This window comes from Ochotona princeps, chromosome 8 (assembly GCF_030435755.1).
Source record: "Ochotona princeps isolate mOchPri1 chromosome 8, mOchPri1.hap1, whole genome shotgun sequence".
Lineage (NCBI taxonomy): Eukaryota > Metazoa > Chordata > Mammalia > Lagomorpha > Ochotonidae > Ochotona > Ochotona princeps.
The window spans coordinates 12,390,790-12,409,584 of record NC_080839.1 but is presented as its reverse complement, the minus strand read 5'-3'; the positions used below and the strand labels follow the sequence as shown (position 1 = coordinate 12,409,584).

The window sequence follows — 18,795 nt, the reverse complement described above, 5'->3', positions numbered from 1 at the left end:
AAAACATACTAGTGGAAAACCTCAGGAAAAGATGATCCTCTAGGCCTTGCACTTGACCCTGAAAAGTCTGAGCAGACAGGAAGAAACTCACGTTGCAGGGAGAGTTTGGAGAAATCCCTCAAAGACAATTCAAGGGAAAACTCCACTGTGACATACGACGTGGACATCTTAACTGCTGGGTAAGTGTCTCCATGAAAATCAGGGTCGCCACTTGAGCACCGTCTAGCTATGGCTTATGTCCATTTCAGTGCCACAGTCTCAATAAACAGTCTTACTATACCAAGACTTCCCTAGCAAGTTTCAAATGTACATTCCAAAATAGCTCCAAATTGGTCAGGTCTTCAATATGATTTCTCTCTTTCTTTAAAAAAAAATTAGTTTTATTTGAAAGGCAAATTTTGCAGAGAGAAGGAGAGGCAGAGAAAGGTCTTATATGTGCTAGTTCACTCCCCAAATGGCTGCAACAGCTAGAGCTGAACTGATCCAAAGCCAGGAGTTTCTTCAAGGTCTCCTGTGTCGGTGCAGGGACCCAAGAACACGAACCATCCTCTGCTTTCATCCCTCTGCAGTTGGGATTAGAACCGGTGCTCAAATGGGTGCTGGCACTGCCGACAGAGGATTTGCTTGCTACACCGCAATGCTGGCCTGCAGTTATTTTGCTTAGGCTCTGCCAATCTTTGGGCATCCTGAACACACCCTTATCTTTCTCATGTATTTCCTTGTGACTTCTTAGGAGAAAAATATTTGGAGCTGGCATTGTGGAATAATGGGTAAAGCCACCGCCTGCAACCCTGGCATCCCCAAAGGATGACAGTTCCAAGAACTCGGCTGCTCCACTTCTGATCCAGTTCCCTGCTAATGCACCTGGGAAAGCAGTGGAAGATGGCCCAAGTGGGAGACCTGGATGGAGTTCCAGGCTTCTGGCTTCAGCCTGGCCCAGCCATTCTGGGTCATCTGGGGGAGAGAACTAGTAGATGAATCAGCTCCTCTGTCTCTTCCTCTCTCTGTCACTCTTCCAAATACACAAATACATCTTCAGAAGAAGAAAAGCCGCTAAAGAGGTGAATGGTCAATTATCCTCGGGTTGGCAGTTCAACTTATGGAGCCATCTCACAGATTCAGGCAGACGATGGAGCCTGATGAGGAGTGATCAGGCCCTGTGGGGTTTGCTCAGGAACTGGAGGTGGGGAATGAGATACGGAGAAGCGGCGACTTGAAGGTGTCAGAGGACAGAGCTGGCATGTACTGAATGGCGGCTTTGAGGCACCTATCTCTGTGCGGTCCCAGTGATCGGTTCTTCTTAGAAGCTGACCATGGCTGAGCCCAGGGGATCGTCGGGGTTGTGTGCCGAAGTGCAGCCTGCAGCACGCATCCCTACTCACTTGCGGTCACCTTAAGTCATCTGAGCCACAACGAAAGGGGCAGCAGTGGGAGCCGACGCGGGAGGGAGAAGCTGCAGCCTTCCTCCTGAGCAGGGCGCGGCAGTGCAGCGGGCACCCCGTGGGGCCGAGGCGCAGAGCATGGCAGTGCAGCAGGCATCCTGCTCGGCATCGGCATCTAGGAAGCCCAGAAGCTTCGACTGGCACCTGCCTGGCAGCAAATCTGGGCACGCCCCAAGGTCCTCTGGGAAGGGGCGTGCGGGACGCACCCTGCGGAGGATTCTGGGAGTTGTAGTTTCTGTGCTGGAGGTCGGCCAGAGCCACTGAGCCTGGATGACTCTTAGATGCTATTGTTGCCTGTCTCCGCTACGTCGGGCTTGAGGCGCGGCCAGAGGTGAAGCAAATCGTTGCACTGCTCCTTCCCAGTCTGAGTGCACGGAAAGAAGGCGGCGGGGAGACCCCCCGAGTGCGGGTGCTGGGCCCCAGCCGAGACCCCCGACCCTGCTTCTCCTGTGGTTCTCGTCTCGGCTGGACTGGAGGAGGGAGGCGCCATGGAGGTCCAGGGCAGAGGTGAGGTTTGGGAGTGATGGGGACGTAGGAGAGGGAGAAGGAGGGAAAGCCTGCCCTCTGGCTGTGGCGGGCTCGGGAAGGAGAGTTGGGCTCGCGTTGAGGTTTCTGAGACTAAGGGGTTTCATCGCCCCACCACCACCACCACCCCCGCGACCTCCACATCAACAGGTCTGACAGACTTCCTTTTGTCCTTCCTCTTTGACGGATAGGGAAAGCTAGGATTCGCGACGTGGTAGCATTTCTTCAGAATCCTGGTGTTCCTGGTTTTCCCAGATTCAACATTTTCTCACAGATAGCCAGGATTGTATCTGAAAAGCACAAAATCATTTAGTCCGGAAGGCAGCAGTGTTGGCCCGCATCGGATGCACAGAAACTTCGAGTATGCCTTGGGCTGCCCCACCGCTGAGAGGACAGACAGACACGTTCCAGTTACAGGTCCAGATTCTCGGGCGAAAGTCCAGTGGGGAGCCGAGGCGCCCAGTGTCAGGGCTGCCTAGATTCGGAGATGGTGTGAGAATGTTCTGTGGTTGCTGGGTTGATTCTCGTTAGATGTCGAGTAGCTGGTGTGTGGCCGCAAGGCCAGAGTAATCGTGCTGGCCCCCGTCTCCGCTTCTAGGATCCCTTCCTGAGGAGTCAGACCTTCTCGGTGCTGGAAACTCGAAAGAAGATGGCGAGACAGCGGTGCTGCTGACAGCTGGTTCCCGGGTACAGTGTCAGTTGGTTTTATGATCCCTCTGTTCTCAGTGCCGTTCCCTAGATGCTGGTGCAGCCTACTGAGCTGACCACAACCGCATACGAAGTGCCAGCATTGCTTCTGCTACCCTGGAGTGTTTGCTGCACACTCCCGGCCATTCAGTGCTGTAAATTAGACTCAAACTGAGAGGCAAGGTTCTAAAAGCTGCTTGTCTTTGACTAACGGAGTTTACTAATGTAAAATCTATGTGAGTGAATAGTTAAACAATGTGAAGAAATATGGTTTTTTCTTTTCAAGATTTAATTACTTATTTGGAAGCCAGAGTTAGAGAGAGAGAAAGAGAGAGATGAAAAAGAATCTTCCATCTGCTGTGGCCATGCCCACAAGGCCGCAAGGGCCAGAGCTGGATGGGTAGAAAGCCAGAAGCCAGGAGCTTCCTCCATGTCTCCCATTTGGGTGCAGGGGCTCAAACACTTGCTTTCCCAGGTATATCAGCAGGAAGCTGGATTGGAAGTGGAGCAGCCAGGACATGAACCGGCGCCCCTACAGGATGCTGGCACCTCAGGCACCAGCTACATCACACTGCTGGTCCCAAACTATGTATTTTTAAAACTGAGAGTTGACTGATACAAATCATGGAAGATACTTCAAAAGATTTCTTTTTATTCCCTGGCATGTTGGGGAAAGGTTTATGATCAAAACTGCACTTGGAAAAACTCAGGGAAATTGAGTTGCTGGAGACTTGAGGACAGCAGCCTTCCTGGAGAGCAGCTTTGGGGGAAATGCTGAAGGAATTGGAGCTCTTCAAGGGATGCGTGAGGCCCCGTGGACCAGCTCCCCTGTGCTTCGTGGTTAGCGGGACAGAAAGGTGCCAATCACAAAGTCTTTTCCGTGTGTGCAACCAGAGAGAACAGAAGCTTGTGCTGCAAGAGAGGCTGGAAAGGCACCCCTGCGCCCGTGTGCAATGGGACTGCAATACCTGAAAGGATTGAGCAGTGGGGAGTTGTGCAGGAACCAGAGGTAGCAAGAGGAGATGGCACACAACTCCGGCAGCTGAAAGATGGCTGGTGATTGGAGCACAGAGAGAGTGAAGGTGGTGCCTTGAGAGGTGGAGTTAGAATGCAAGGACACTGTAGGCAGCTTTCATAAGAATTTGAAATTGAGGGCCTGGTGCAGTAGCCTAGCAGCTGAAGTCCTCACCTTGAATGCGACGGGATCCTATATGGGCACCACTTCTAATCCCGGCAGCTGTACTTCCCATCCAGCTCCCTGCGTGTGGCCTGGGAAAGCAGTCAAGGATGGCACAAAGCCTTCTGCCCCCATATGGCAGACCCAGAAGAAATTCCTGGCTTTGGTTTGGCTCAGCTCTGGCCATTGCGGCCACTTAGGGCAGTGAACCAGCAGATGGAAGATCTTCCTTTCTTCTCTCTGTAAATCTGCCTTTCCAATAAAAATAAATAAATCTTGACCAAAGAAGAAGAAGAGAGAACAGGAGTCATTTTTCTGACTTTGTCCTTCCTGTCACCCTCTGTGCTGTCAGGTTCAGCTGGCCTCCGGGAGGAGGCCCGCTATGAGTGCCGATGTGTTTGTTTTCTTCAGGGATCAGTCAACAAGGCCATGGCTGGAACTCTCCGCCCGTGGGGACCGCTGAATCCCCCCGGAGCAGACGTCCTGGAGGAGCCTAGGAATCTGGTCTTGCTGGGTAAGGCTGCCTCCTCCAGCGCCTGTGGGTTTCCCCAGCGTTGTACCTTGGCTCCTGCAGTTCCTCAGAGCACTAAGGTCTTAGAGTCAAAGATTCTTAATTCCTCTACAGCCTGAGACAGGCAGTGTCAACCCTACTTTGCCCCCTAGATGTAGTTTAACACTGCTGGTGTTAAAAACAAGCACCTTTATCTCACAGGCCTCTAGCATTCTTCTGCAATCCTTCACCAAGAATTTTGAGACAGATTTCTCATGGAAATAGCTGTGAAGAGAGTAGATGCTTATTCTTCCAATAGGGAAAGGTAAAAACGTGTAACGTAATTCTAAACTCTCACCCCTGTCTTGATTGTCCTTCCTTCTAAGCGCTGCTGAGAAAGAAATGAGTCGAACGCTCCCTCCCTGGCCCGTCTCTCTCTGTTGTCCATCAGAACAAAGGAGCTGGCGTTGTCATCTATGGCCATACCGCCCTGAACGCACCTGATTTCAGAACAAGGGGGCTAATATTGAGTCCTTTACCAGACTTTTTTCTTCTTCATTCGCATGTACAGGGCTTCCCATTTCCAAGCCTGATGTCATCTTGCAGTTGGAGCGTGGGGAGGAGCTGGAGACAGAAGTGTCGGAAGCAGCCGGTGCAGGTGAGTGAGTGCTGGAGGTGGTGACGATGGAAGTCCCGGGCTCAGGGCCGCGCTTGCGCAGTGGCCTCCTTCAGAGTTCGCTGGAAGAGCTGTGCAAAGGCGGAAGTTCCCAGACCTAGCTCTGCGGAGGAGGGTCTATTCATAAAGTCAGGATTTCATTCTTTCACAGGATAAATATTTTCCACCTTTTCAAAGCAATTCTTTCTCAGATGAAATGAACCTGACATTTTGATGTTTGTGAATAACTTGCGGGATATTGCTAACTATGCTCTCCGACAAGTGACTGTGAGTTCATCTTTGCCTTAGCATTGTGGTGAAGAGCACAGATTCTGATGCCGGTCTTTCTGGGTTCAAAGCCAGTCGTAGCTACTCACTAGCTCTGTGACCTCTCACAAGTGACATAGTATCTCTGTGACTCAAACTCCCCCAAGTGTTAAAATGGGGAAAATGATAGCACTTAACTTACAGGGTTGTGATGAAGATCAAATTAAAAAAAAAAAAAAAACAATCCAAGTGAAAAGTTTAGAATAGTACCTGGCCATTGACAATGGCTATCTATGTTAGATCTAGTAATGTTGTCTTGAGAGATATGACCTTGTGGCTGGTGTGATAGTGCCAGCATTGTGTTTGGTCACCAGTTAGAGTCCCAGCTGCTCCATTTCTGATCCAGATACCTTCTGAAAGCAGCAGAGGATGGCTCCCCTGCACCCATGTGGGAGACACAGAAGAAGCTTCTGGCTCCTGGCTTTGGATCGGTTCAACTATGGCTGTTGCAGCCACTTGGAGATTGAAACAGCAGATGGAAGTTCTCTCCCTGTAACCTTTCAAATAAAAAAGAGAAAGATTTGAGTTTGACCTTGTCACTTCTGTTATACTGGACTACCATATTAGACTACCAATTCTTTTTTAGCTTTATTGCTGTATAGCTGAGACCGAATGGTACTACTTGATTCCCAGTGAGTTCCTCACTCTGCCAATGCTTCTGGTCTTCTACCTACCTTCAGGGCTTCCTGGAATCCACCTGCCTAACCCTTTGGCTTTCTCTATTCTCCAACTTGAACCCTTACCATGAGACAGGCAGGTCCCTTCCTGTCCTTGCTGGCCATGTGTTCTTCATGAAGATCTTGCCTGTCACTTCTGCCAGCTGGAAGTCCATTGGCCTTTACCCTATTACTGCTTTGACAAGCCAGACACATCCCTGTGTGGGGTGTGAGAACCCGCTGTTGTACTGCTCCGGTTCATATAGACCTGTGGTTGGAGTAGGTGTTGAAGATTGTCCAGTTTTAGCCATGAAACCTTTCCCCCTAAACTCTTTTTGGGGATCCCAGGATCTTAGGACAGGTATCCTGACAGTTTGGAGTCTGAGCACACAGGCCATTGACCTTTCACCCTGCCCCACTAACTGCCCTTTTTCCTTTTTTTTTTTTTTACTTTATTCTCTCTTATTCCTTCTAATTAGCTGAGTGTGTGTGTGTGGTGGGGGGGTGGGTGGCGATGATATTAGGCAATCAAGTGAGTGATTGTTTTCTGATTGCTGTACTTTGTAATAATTTCAGTTTGTAAATCTCAACTACGTTGAATGCCAGTTTCTAGGATTCATATCTCATCTTGAGACAGTAACCAGAGGTGTGTGTGTGTGCGTGTGTGTAAAAGGAATAGTTGTTACAAGACTTATGAAGAGGACATGTTAGAGTGGGAAGATTGATGGCAAGATGATGATGTTCTGGTGGGTTGGGTACAATGGGTTATTCACAGGAAATCATTTTTTCTGATCTCATTACTCCTCCAAATCTGGTTTCTGTCTGCCAATTTCCCATATCACTTCCACTAGCTTTATTATTATTATTACTATTACTATTATTGTTATTGTTTGAAAGGCAAAGTGACAGAGAGAGAAAGCATTCTGCCATCCACTGCTTCACTCTCGCAAGTGACCACAGCGGTCAGGGCTGGGCCAGCTGGATGCCAGGAGCCAGGATCTCCAGGTGGGAGATAGGGACCCAAGCATTTGGGGGCATCTGCTGCTGCTTTCTCAGGAGCGCTGGCAGGGAGCTGACTTAGAAGTGGAGCAAGGTACTCTGACGTGGAGTGCCGGCATGGGAAGCAGTGGCATCACTTGCTTCAGCACAGTGCTGGCCTTACCTCAGCTTAAGCTTGTTCTCATTTCCTTTTTTTTAAGATTTTTTTTTTTTTTTTACTGGAAAGTCAGATTTACAGAGAGAAGGAGAGACAGAGAGAAAGGTGTTCCATCCACTGGTTCACACCCCAAGTGGTTGCAGGGCTGGAGCTGATCTGAAGCCAGGAACCAGGAGCCAGGAGCTTCTTCCGGGTCTGCCATGCAGGTGCAGGGTCCCAAGGCTTTGGGCCGTCCTCCACTGCTTTTCCAGGCCACAAGCAGGGAGCTGGATGGGAAGTGGAGCAGCTGGGATGCAAACCAGCACCCCCACCCCCCCGGCCCCGTATGGGATCCTGGCACATGTAAGGCAAGGACTTTAGCCACTAGGCTACCGTGCTGGGCTTGTTCTCATTTTTCACCTTGTTGCAGGGAGTAATGCTGAGTACTTGCTAACTTTCTTCTTTTGTGCGCATTTCCTCCTTTGCCCAGTCATCTTTCTTTTCTCGTAGTCTCTTAAGTTTGCAAGGCTATTTCTGAGAGCTTTCAAGTCCATGTGTCTCTTGTAAATACTTTGTTTCGTTAGTTTCCTACCACAGCAGTTCTTTTCTTTCCAAGTAGGAAATAATATCTGTGTATTTTGTTTCTTTCAGACTGGCAGAGAGCACCAGAAAGCAAGGTGCCCAATCTAGAGAAAGATGTTTCTACAGAGGGACCAGCCCCTGGCATGCTAATACAGAGATTTCCAAAGGAAGGTTCCAGTGAGTGTGAGGATTCCTTGGAGAGTCAGCAAGAAAACCATGAGAAACATTTCATACAAGAAGTTGTGACTCAAAAGAAATCTGGGGAGAGAAGTCACCATCAACATGACGCGTGTCAACGAAATTGTAGTTGGAGGTCACTGCTTGTTCAGCAGCAAGGAGAGAGGCTGCATAGCTGTGATTCCCTTCAAAGGCAATTAAAACAAAATTCAGACATAATTCGGCATGAGAGAATCTGTGCAGGAAAGAAACCTTGGAAGTGTGGTGAGTGTGAAAAGGCCTTCAGTTACTACTCAGCTTTTGTCTTGCATCAGAGAATTCACACCGGAGAGAAACCCTACGAATGCCAGGAATGTGGCAAAGCCTTTAGCCAGAGCATACATCTCACCCTCCACCAGAGAATTCACACTGGAGAGAAACCCTACGAGTGCTGCGAGTGCGGGAAAGCCTTCAGTCACCGCTCGGCCCTCATCCGGCACCACATCATTCACACCGGGGAGAGGCCTTACGAATGCAATGAGTGTGGCAAGGCCTTTAACCAGAGTTCCTACCTCACTCAGCATCAGCGCATCCACACTGGGGAGAAGCCTTACGAGTGTAACGAGTGTGGCAAGGCCTTCAGCCAGAGCACCTTCCTTACCCAGCATCAGGTCATCCACACGGGCGAGAAGCCCTACAGGTGTAACGAGTGCGGCAAAGCCTTCAGCGATCGGTCAGGCCTCATTCAGCACCAGAGAACCCACACCGGGGAGAGGCCGTACGAGTGTGGCGAGTGCGGGAAGGCCTTTGGCTACTGTTCCGCCCTGACTCAGCACCAGAGAACTCACACCGGGGAGAAACCCTATCAGTGCAACGATTGTGCCAAAGCCTTCAGTGACCGCTCAGCGCTTATTCGTCATCAGAGGACACACACTGGAGAGAAACCTTACAAGTGTAAGGATTGTGGGAAAGCCTTCAGCCAGAGCTCATCTCTTACAAAACACCAGAAAACACACACGGGAGAGAAACCGTACAAGTGTCAGGATTGTGGCAAAGCCTTCAGTCAGAGTTCGTCCCTTTCTCAGCACCAGAGAACTCACGGCAGAGGGAAAAGCAAGGGATACGGACGAGTCTGTAGTGAGCACTCGGGCTTTGGCCAGCAAAAGAGAATTCATACTGGATAAGCGGGGAATGCTCAGTGTATTTTGCTTAGGTGCTTACCAGACAAACTGTGCAGGCAACAAAGAAATGTGAAGAGTGTGATACAAAAGGACTGGAAGTCACCGTTGACAGGAAACATAGCGTACTTAGACTGTGATGGGGAAGGGTGTTAACATTTCTTAAGAGCATCCTCATGGAGGACCCTGAATTTCCCCGAGGAAACAGAATTCTTTCTAGCACACTAATGTGTGACTGTGTGTGAACTAACACATTCTTGAGAAAGAAGTTGCCGTAGTGGAAAGATGGGCTAAGTAGTATAATGCTAAAGGGCTGATGTTTCTAAAGAGAAAAATGGTCCTTTTTGAGGGGGAGAAATAAGAGAGGAAGAGTTCACAGTGAGTCTGTCCAGGGTGGAGTGTGGTGGAAGGTGGCAAGTTGTGCTTTAGTTTTAAGTACAAGAGCATTACAGAGGTAGATGGGAAAGGAAGAGGAAGGGGGCAGTTGGGTGGGACAGCCACTCACCTGAATATTTACAACCAGGAAAAAGGTAGGACTGCTTAGTGGACAAGTGGTCAGCGTCCCATGGGGGAAGCTTTCCCCTGAAGCTGAGGAGTCAGCCCGCGGGTCTGCCCCTGAACCTTTGGCCTTTTAGGCCTTGCATGTTAAGGTGCTGCTTCGCAAGGGCCATGTTGATGTCAAAGCCAAGAGCTGCGGGTCATGCAGGGAGAGGACACAAGAGGCCTCTGATGTGTCCAGAGTTTGCAGCTGTGTTACCTGTGAATGTGCTTATTTATAAAGTACTGTGTCATTTGTACATGAGCTTTTGTTGTTGTTGTTCATTCCATAGTAAAAATGTATTTTATTTTATTCTTATTGGAAAGTCAGACATATAGAGGAGGAGAGACAGAGAGGAAGATCCTCCATCCAATGATTCACTCCCCAAGCGGCCACAACGGCCAGAGCTGAGCCAATTTGAAGCCAGGAGCCAGGAGCTTCTTCTGGGTCTCCCACGCAGGTGCAGGGTCCCAAGGCTTTGGGCCATCCTTGACTGCCCTGCCAGGTCACCAACAGGGAGCTGGATGGGAAGCGGGGCTGATGGTGGTTAGAACCGCTGCCCATATGGGATCCTGGTACCTGCAATGCAAGGACTTAAGCTGCTAGGCTACCGCATCCGGCGCTTTTCCATAGTAAAATTTTACTGTGGATTTGAACTAACATTACATACTAGATGATAAAAAGCTTGAAAAGATTTTTGAACACTTGCCTTTTACCGTTTTACTCCTGGATAGAGGCAGATGCCGTTGTTGTTGTTTTTTGTTTTGTTTTGTTTTTTTTTTTTACTGCATTTTGAAAGTTATAATTAGAAAAATTTTGAATGCAGTAGATATACTGTTTAAATTTTCAACAATTTTGCTATAATGTGTCTGTGTGTGGATTTATTTTTTATGATCTTTGAAGATCATTGACTCCTCAGATTTGTATCCTGGCCTGCAAAATTCATTCTTTCTGCCTTCATAGCCTCCAAAGCTTTACCTCATCCCCTACATCAACTTGGAAGTCTGCAGTTCACAATTTCATTTAAGAACCACCTGAATCAGACACGAATATGGTTCATCCTGAAGCCAGATCCTCTCCAATAAAATTGAAAGCAAATAAGTTATTTGCTTGCAAAATACAATTACAACCCAGGCACAGGGTAAAGAGGTCTAGGAAGAAATAGGCAAAAGAGAAAAGTGAAGGCTCCCCAGGGAGGCCCAGCTCTAGCAAGACAGCTTCCAGGAGCTGGGAAGACTTAGAAACACTTCTCTCTGAGCTGATGCTCTGCCCTCTGGACCCAGGGGGCCGCATTCCTGCCCCTGTGGCCCTGCAGGATGGCACCATGCTCAAGACTTGGAAGGGCAGTCATACTGCTCAGGCTGAGTAGTCATCTGAGGTTTACCTTGAGGGCCATTCTTGGGTGTTCTTGAAGATGTATACTCACAGCCGCACGCCCTATTGCCTGGCCATGTAGGAGCTGGGAAGTATGGTAGCCCTCTTTCATTTCACCTCTTCTTCCCAGTCACCTGAAGTCGTACATGGCAATGCTGCTGGCGTCATCCCGTTTCTATCCCTGGCTCCTGTTGAGGTGGTTGGTTAAGACCATGAGTCCCATCTGTGTTCTCAGTGCAATGGTTGTTCAGCTGCATGCTTAGCACTTTCAGAACAGACTCTTGTCATGTGGATAGACAGAATTTTGCAGAGCTCTAAGTTCTAGATTCATTTCCGCATTACCTCATTCTTTAGTTCATCTCTAGCCTCCTAGGTTCAACACTAAGCAGTAAGCAAGTCTCAATCACACCTTCAATACTTTACTTGCAGATATCCTCTGCTAGATAATGTGTCCCTACCGCCACTTGTCACAAAACACTATAGTTAAGACAACTTCTATGCTATTTTATAGCAAAGATCTTTCCCTAGTTTCTTTTTTCCCCTGTAGTTTCAATAACATATTTGCTCTAGCCATCTGAGACCAGAATGGCCTATAACATCCCTATTTCTAGCATAGCATGCACCTCAAAACTTTTTCAGCCTGTACCCATTACTCAGTTCCAAAACAACTTCCACATCTAAGGTTATTTGCTATAGCAGCATGCAACTTGTTGCTAGCAAAATTTTACTGTGTTTATCCTGCGTAATAAGAAGCCACAGCTAGGAGGCCCAAAAACCGGTTGTCTATTTCTCAAAGTTCTAAGGGTGGATATTCTAAAAGCAGGTTGAGTAGAGCCCGGCTCCTGGTGAGGGTGCTTCTCATTGCTAGTAGATGGTTGCCCTTATGCTGTGATCTCCTGTGGTCCTCCTGCAGTGCGTGTGTGAGGGCGGAGAGGGGAATATTAACAAGTCCCAGCCTTATGGAATTATGATCTCCTTATGACCTTATTTAACCTTCATGACCTCCTAAAAGCCTATTTCCACAGCTAGTGACAATGGGGATTAGGATCTCAACAGAATGTGTTTTTAGGGGTACACAGTTCAGTCCCTAGTCATTTTCTCTGTTGGGATCATTTTTTGTTCTACTTTCAAGTTTGTTGCTTCCTCCACATGTCATTTCCATTCTACTACTGAACACATCATTAAGTTTTATTTAAACGACTATTCTTTTTTATTTTGGGGTTCTGATTTATTCGTGTCTGTTTGTTGACATTCCTGCTTTTGTATGTGTGTCGAACTTACCCTCATTATTCCTTGAGACGTTTTTATGGTGGCTGCTTTAAAACCACACTGGGCCAAAGTTAGAGCTGGTGGAATATCATCCCAGAAGTGGTCTCCCCAAGAAACTGTTCAACCCATCTGGATAATAAGTAGCTGGACTCTATGTTTGGTATATGTTTGCAAGGAAAGAATCTTGATTGAATTTGAACTGTAATACTGCACCAAGGTGGAGGAATCCACCAGGGGGGAGGGGTGGGGGGATCCCCAGAGCCTATGAAACTGTCACATAATGCATAATAATTAATTTAAAAAGTAAAAAAAAAAAAAAACACACACTGGGTTATCTTCTCCTTCCCGCTGAGGTTTTCTTGGTTCTTGAATGACTAACCGTTGACATCTGGACACTAGGAGGATTAGGAGCTGAGACGCAGGATCCCACTGCCGTCTGCTGGGGAGGCCTCCTATGGCAGTGCTTTGGCGGAGAGTTCACAGGACATTGCCTTGTCCCTCTAGGTTCATTATCAGGGTTCATCTTCGATACGGAGCTCAACACCACTAGGCACCAGGCCTGCACGGATACTACCCGGACTTGGAGGATGGGAATGTCTCATGACTGCTCCCCACCTGCCTTCCACTGGTGCCATGGGAGGTGGTGGGGTGGCCTCACTATTACTGGGGCATGAGTATACCACGCTTCCCCTGGCACCACCCCAATTAGGAGGGGAAATGACTTTGGGTAGAGCAGGAGACCTAGTCTTCCCTGCATTGACTCATGGCCACTGTCACGGTGAGGTCAGGGTAAGGTGGGCCCTAAGAAGCTGTGCACTTGGCCTCTGACACCACCTTGAGATGAGGGGGTGCCAGGGAAGGAGCCTCATGACAGCCCAGTGAGGGCAGAAACACAGGCTCCTGCACAGCAGTGGGGAGAGGCTGCAGTGTTTGTGTCTTTTTCCTCATGTTATTGGTTCAAATACGGCAGTTGGTACATAAGGGCTTATTATCTTGCTAGGTTGCCCCCTCATGGTCCTTTGGCTAGAAGGAGCAGCTTTTTCTTGTGCCCTCTCTCCTTCTTTTGGTCTGTGCCTGTTGGCATTTCTGGATTGCCAACTTCTCCAGAACCCAGTCTGAGATAAATGAAGCAAAAAAGAAAACCAAGGAACTGCGGGATTGTCCCTAAGGTTATAGGGCCCTAACTGTTCCGTTCTCCCTCTGCCTTGTGGAAACTTCTTACGCTTGTTTTACATCTAAAACCCAGGATGGATATTTTTAGCTGTACTTAAAAAGAGGAAGTAAAGACATAAGTCTTCCCTATAACAGATCTTTTATGTAACACTGAAAGGGCACATTGAGTTATGCTGAGAACAACCCAAATGTTTGTGGCACACGTAGGTCACTTGTAACCAGTTAGGAATAAGTACCTGAGGCAATGCCCACTGGTTCCCTAGAGATAAACCACCACTCTGGTTGGTGGAAGCCACTGGCTGTATCACCGAGCTTTGAAGGACCTAACACTTTTAGTTTGGGAAAATACCACTACTTAATTGCAGATCACAAACTTAAGATGAGAAGATACATATGACAAAGAATAAAAACAATAGGGTTAATTTGCTGTTTTTATGTTTGTTCCAAGAGTGTGTGAATTGGATTCACAGTTTTGGATTATTTTCCAGTTATGTATTATCTTCTGTGATTGTTCGTTTTCATTTTATATGCAACATGATATCAAAAGAATCAACCAGATCAAGAAAGAAAATAATTGGGACTTGGAAGATATCACTTTGTCCTTTGAAATCTGTACCCAAGTACTTGAGAGTGGTTGGAATTAGGTAAAAAACAAAGGGGAGGCACCCAGGTGTTTTGTAAGCTGTCAACTGCATGTAACTATTAGGTATGGTTGGTATAGTCATTTATATGACGTGTCCATTATGTATACTTTATGAATGTCCAATTTAGAAAGTAAGTGGATGTAATGAAATGAGCCTTTTATATAAATGTTCTTGATTGGTGGTAATAGTTGCCTCTTTTGAGATGATTTTTACTAATGTGACATATCACATTGATTAAATCTTCCACATTTCCGGGATTTATTCAATTGGAGTTTTTTTTTCTCCATCCCCGGAATTTTATATTCCTTAAATATTTCATTGCATTCACCCATTGAACTATGAAGTTCTCGTATTGTTACAGAAATTTTATTTCTTATTGAAGATTTTTGTTGGGTTTTTCTAAAGTTTTATCTTTTGTCATTAAATTCTTCAGAATATTTTTTGTTAGGTCACTTTCATTTACACTTATGCTCTCCCCTCCACGTTCTTTTTCTTTCTTGAAATTGTTTATTTTTATCCTCTGTTTTTTGCTTGCTTCCATTTCCAAAGTTTGTCAATTTTGATAGTAATAACTGACTTGGGATTTTTCCTTTTTTTTTAAGATTTATTTATTTTATTTGGAAAGGCAGATATACAGAGAGAAGGAAAGACAGAGAGAAATATTTTACCTCTGATGATTCACTCCTCAAGCAGCCTCAGTTGCTGGAACTGAGCCAATCCGAACCCAGGAACTTCTTCCAGGTCTTCCACGTGGGTTCAGGGTCTCAAGGCACTGGGCCGTCCTCGACTGCTTTCCCAGGCCACAAGCAGGGAGCTGGATGGAAAGGGAGGCCGCCGGAATTAGAACCTGGGCGCATATGGGATCTCAGCGTGTTTAAGGCAAGGACTTTAACCACTACGTTATCACGCGGGGCCCCGATGAATCGGAAGCAGAGCCCATATGGGATTCTGGCGCATGCAAGGCAAGGACTTTAGCTGTTAGGCTACCGCACTGGGCCCCCTCCTCTTGTCTTTCTGCGTCATCTCACGCCTCTCTCTCCTTCCTCCCTCCTGCTGTCCTTCTTTCTGAAGTTGCCTGAGTTGAACACCTGTGTGGATCTGTGTCCCCAACAGCACAATGCAGGTCCAGAGCAGTGCCATCACGCTCACACAGCCCCTGAGGCTGCCCCATTTTACAGGAGCATCTTCTTCCCACTGAATACAAGGGTGCTGTCCCTTACCCTCCAAAAAGAGGTTTAAAAGACAAATGTTTAAGTACGTATTATTCATATTTCAATGAACTAATAGCTCTGAGATCCATCCAAATTGTATGTGTGTCACATGTTCCTCTGTCATTATGAGTAGTTTTTAATGTTAAATACCACAATGTTTTTATCCAATTACGCACTGAAAAATGTTTGACTTATTTCTAGATTTTGGTTCTTATGAATAAACATTTGTATATAGAGTTTTACATCAATGTTTCCCTTTGTAAGACAGCCACACTGGGCCTGGCACAGCAGCCTTGTGGCTAAAGTCCTTGCTTTGCATGTGCCGGGATCCGATATGGGCACCGGTTCTAATCCCAGTGGCCCTGCTTGCCATGCAGCTCCCTGCTTGTGGCCTGGAAAAGCAGTGGAGGACGGCCCAAAGCCTTGGGACCCTGCACCCGCATGGGAGACCCAGAAGAAGCTCCTGGCTTCAGATCGGCTCAGCTCTGGCCGTTGCGGTCACTTGGGGAGTGAATCATCGGACAGACTATCTTTCTCTCTGTCTCTCTTCCTCTCTGTATATCTGACTCTCCAATAAAAATAAAATACATGAATATTTTAAAATTTAAAAAAGCTCATCTATGGGGTTGGTTAGGTAGTACAGTAGGTTAATCCTCTGTCTTCAATGCCAGCACCCCTTATGGGAGCTGGTTCGAGTCCCAGCCGCTCTACTACCAATGCAGCTCCCTGCTAATGCACCTGGAAAAGCAACAGAGGATGGCCCAAGAGCCTGGGTCCCTGCATACACATGGGAGATCTGAAACAAGCTTCTGGCTCCTGGCCTCCAACTGGCCCAGCTCTGGCTGTTGTAGCCCTTTGGGGAGTGAACCAGCGGTTGGAAGATCTTTCACTCTGTGTGTGTGTGTGTCCTTCTCTCTCTGTAAATCTGCCTTTCAAATAAAAATGTTGGAAATAACTTGCAAAAAAGCTCATGCATATCGTAAAATAGGTCGTTACTTAATTTCTTTTTAAAAATCTTTCCTTTTTATTGTGGTAAAAATTAAATTGACCTTCTGAATCCTTCTGCACGTGCAGTCCAGGAGTGTGGGATCACTGTGCGGTGGGTCTCTGCCCGTCTGAAGTAGACATCCATTGAGCACCGACGCCCCCTTCCCTGCCCCCTCTTCCCTGGCAGCCTTCATTCTACTGCCTGCTCCCACAAGTGAGGCTGCTTTATTTTTTTTTTTTTTTCAGATTTTTTTTTATTGGAAAGTCAGATATACAGAAAGGAGGAGAGACAGAGAGGAAGATCTTCCATCCAATGATTCACTCCCCAGAGCTGTGCCAATCCAAAACCAGGAGCCTATAGCCCTCTCTGGGTCTCCCACGCGGGTGCAGGGTCCCAAGGCTTTGGGCCATCCTCCACTGCTTTCCCAGGCCACAAGCAGGGAGCTGGATGGGAAGCAGGACCACAGGGATTAGAGCTGGTGCCCATATGGGATCCCGGTACATGCAAGGCAAGGACCTTAGCTGCTAGGCTACGGCACAGCCCCCTACTTAACTTCTTTGCTAAATTTTAAATAAGGTTGTTTGTGTTTTCATTGTTGATACTACTAAGTTGTAGTGTTTGTATGTTTTTGAGATTAACCTCTTGCAGGATAAATAATTTAAGAACATTTTTCATTCCTAGGCTGACTTTTCACACGGCTGATATTTTTTTCTCTTGTGACATGGAGTTTGAGGTTTCAGTAAAGCCCCACTGGTCTTTGTCTTCCTTTGTGCCTGTGCTGCTGTGTCATATCCCTGAAATCCTTGCCCTGTCCAACGTCAAGGCTTGCCCCCCTATTTTCTTCTCATTTCAGTTCTTGCATTTTGTTCTTGAATCCATCTTGAGTGAAGTTTTTGCGTGTTATAAGGAAGGGCCCGACTTCATCCCTTGGCCTGTGGGTACCCAGTTCCCCCAGCACTGTTTGCTGGGGAGATTCTCCTTGCCCCGTGGTGTGGCCTTGGCACACTACTGGACTTCATGTTGCGACACATAGGATGCTCTGTTTCTAGGCCTTCTTCCTCCTTGTTCTTTTCATTCTTCCAGATTTGCATCTGCACAGATGCTGCCTAATTCTGTTTAAATCACGTCAGAAGACTCAGAGTCCCAGTTTGTCCTAATCCTTTGTCAAGTTTAATTGCTTTGTTCCATGTTGTCGAAAATATCCTCGTAATGAATAGCCTCTGTCTTTGTACTTAATACGTAATCCGTGAAGAACTTGTCTTGCAACCACACTTGACCTTGCCAGAATCAATCATCACATTAGTGCTTCAAAATGATGTTTTTAATCCCGTTATCTCTTCTACTCTTAGCAGCTGGTGTTCTTACAAAAAGAGAGGGGTAGGACCCGGCGCAGTAGCCTGGTGGCAAAGGTCCTCGCCTTACACATGTCAGGATCCCATGTGGCCGCCAGTTCTAATCCTGGCAGCCCCGCTTTCCGTCCAATTCCCTGCTTGTGGCCTGGGAAAGCAGTAGAGGATGGCCTAAAGCCTTCGGAACCTGCACCTGCGTGAGAGACCTGGAAGAGGTTCAGGGCTCCTAGCTTCAGATTGGCTCAGCTCTGACTGTTGCAGCTACTTGGGGAGTGAATCTCTGTCTCTCCTCCTCTCTGTGTATCTGATTTTCCAATAATAATAAATAAATCTTTAAAAAAAGAGAAGGGGGCTTTCCATATCTATCTCCTGCCCATTTTTTTATAGTTTTATTTATTTGCATTTGATAGGGAGCTCTACAGAAATAGAAGAAAGCACACAGAGAGAGGATTTCCACCTGCTGGTTTGCTCCCTAAACAGCCACAGTGGTAGGAGCCGGGTCAGTCTGAAGTGGGGAGCCGGGAGCCAAGAGTTTCTTCAGAGACTCAAGCACCTGAGCCGCCCTCCCCTGCATTCCAGGCACATTAGCAGCAAACCGGATCTAAAGTGGAGCAACAGGGACGTGAACCTCCACCCATATGGGATGCCTGAGCTTGCAGGCAGAGGGTTAGCTTTGCTACACAGCACCGCAGCAGCCTCACTGTTCGTTTTTCATTTGTTTATTTATGACTGTGTAGTTGATTAAAGTGGGAAGGGTTGAAGATTACAGGAAAGTGAGTCAGACCACTGTTTCCCGAGGGAGGGGGAGATGGGGGGAGAAGCCACACCAAGTTTCGCAGTCACCTTAGTGCCCTGGCGTGGGGAATGCCGGGCAGTATCATCCCAGGGGCCCTGATACGGAGCTTGCTAAGCGATTGCAATAGTTCTGAAATGCTGTCAAGCTCTCCAATCCAAGGATGAGGAAATCCCAAGGCCCGTTGGCTGACATAGTCCATGTCAGAGTCTGTTTGCTCCGAAATTTGCTTTCATGTTTCACTGGGGTGGTTAACCAATTTGTTCTGCCCTCCTCTGCTTTGGTACCATATGTCCTTTGCAGGCTCCAGTGGTCTGATATATCCTCCATATGCATCTGGGCATGCTGCCTACTGCTCCATCAAAGCACTGAGGAAACCCAGTTTTGACATGTGCACTCTATTGTAGGACCACTGGTCCTGTTACTCTCCACATGGTTGGAGTTAT

The 18,795-nt window shown here is 47.4% G+C and overlaps 1 protein-coding gene across 1 annotated transcript; it reads left to right on the top strand.

Annotated features, from left to right (window-relative positions):
• Nucleotides 1-1,817: 1,817 nt before the first annotated feature.
• On the top strand, nucleotides 1,818-9,165 carry ZNF892 (zinc finger protein 892). The gene is made up of 5 exons (XM_058667606.1): nucleotides 1,818-1,949; nucleotides 2,566-2,654; nucleotides 4,243-4,345; nucleotides 4,893-4,979; nucleotides 7,746-9,165. Exons 1-5 carry the CDS (start codon nucleotides 1,931-1,933, stop codon nucleotides 9,014-9,016), a joined length of 1,569 nt encoding a protein of 522 aa, XP_058523589.1. The 5' UTR covers nucleotides 1,818-1,930; the 3' UTR covers nucleotides 9,017-9,165.
• Nucleotides 9,166-18,795: the final 9,630 nt, after the last annotated feature.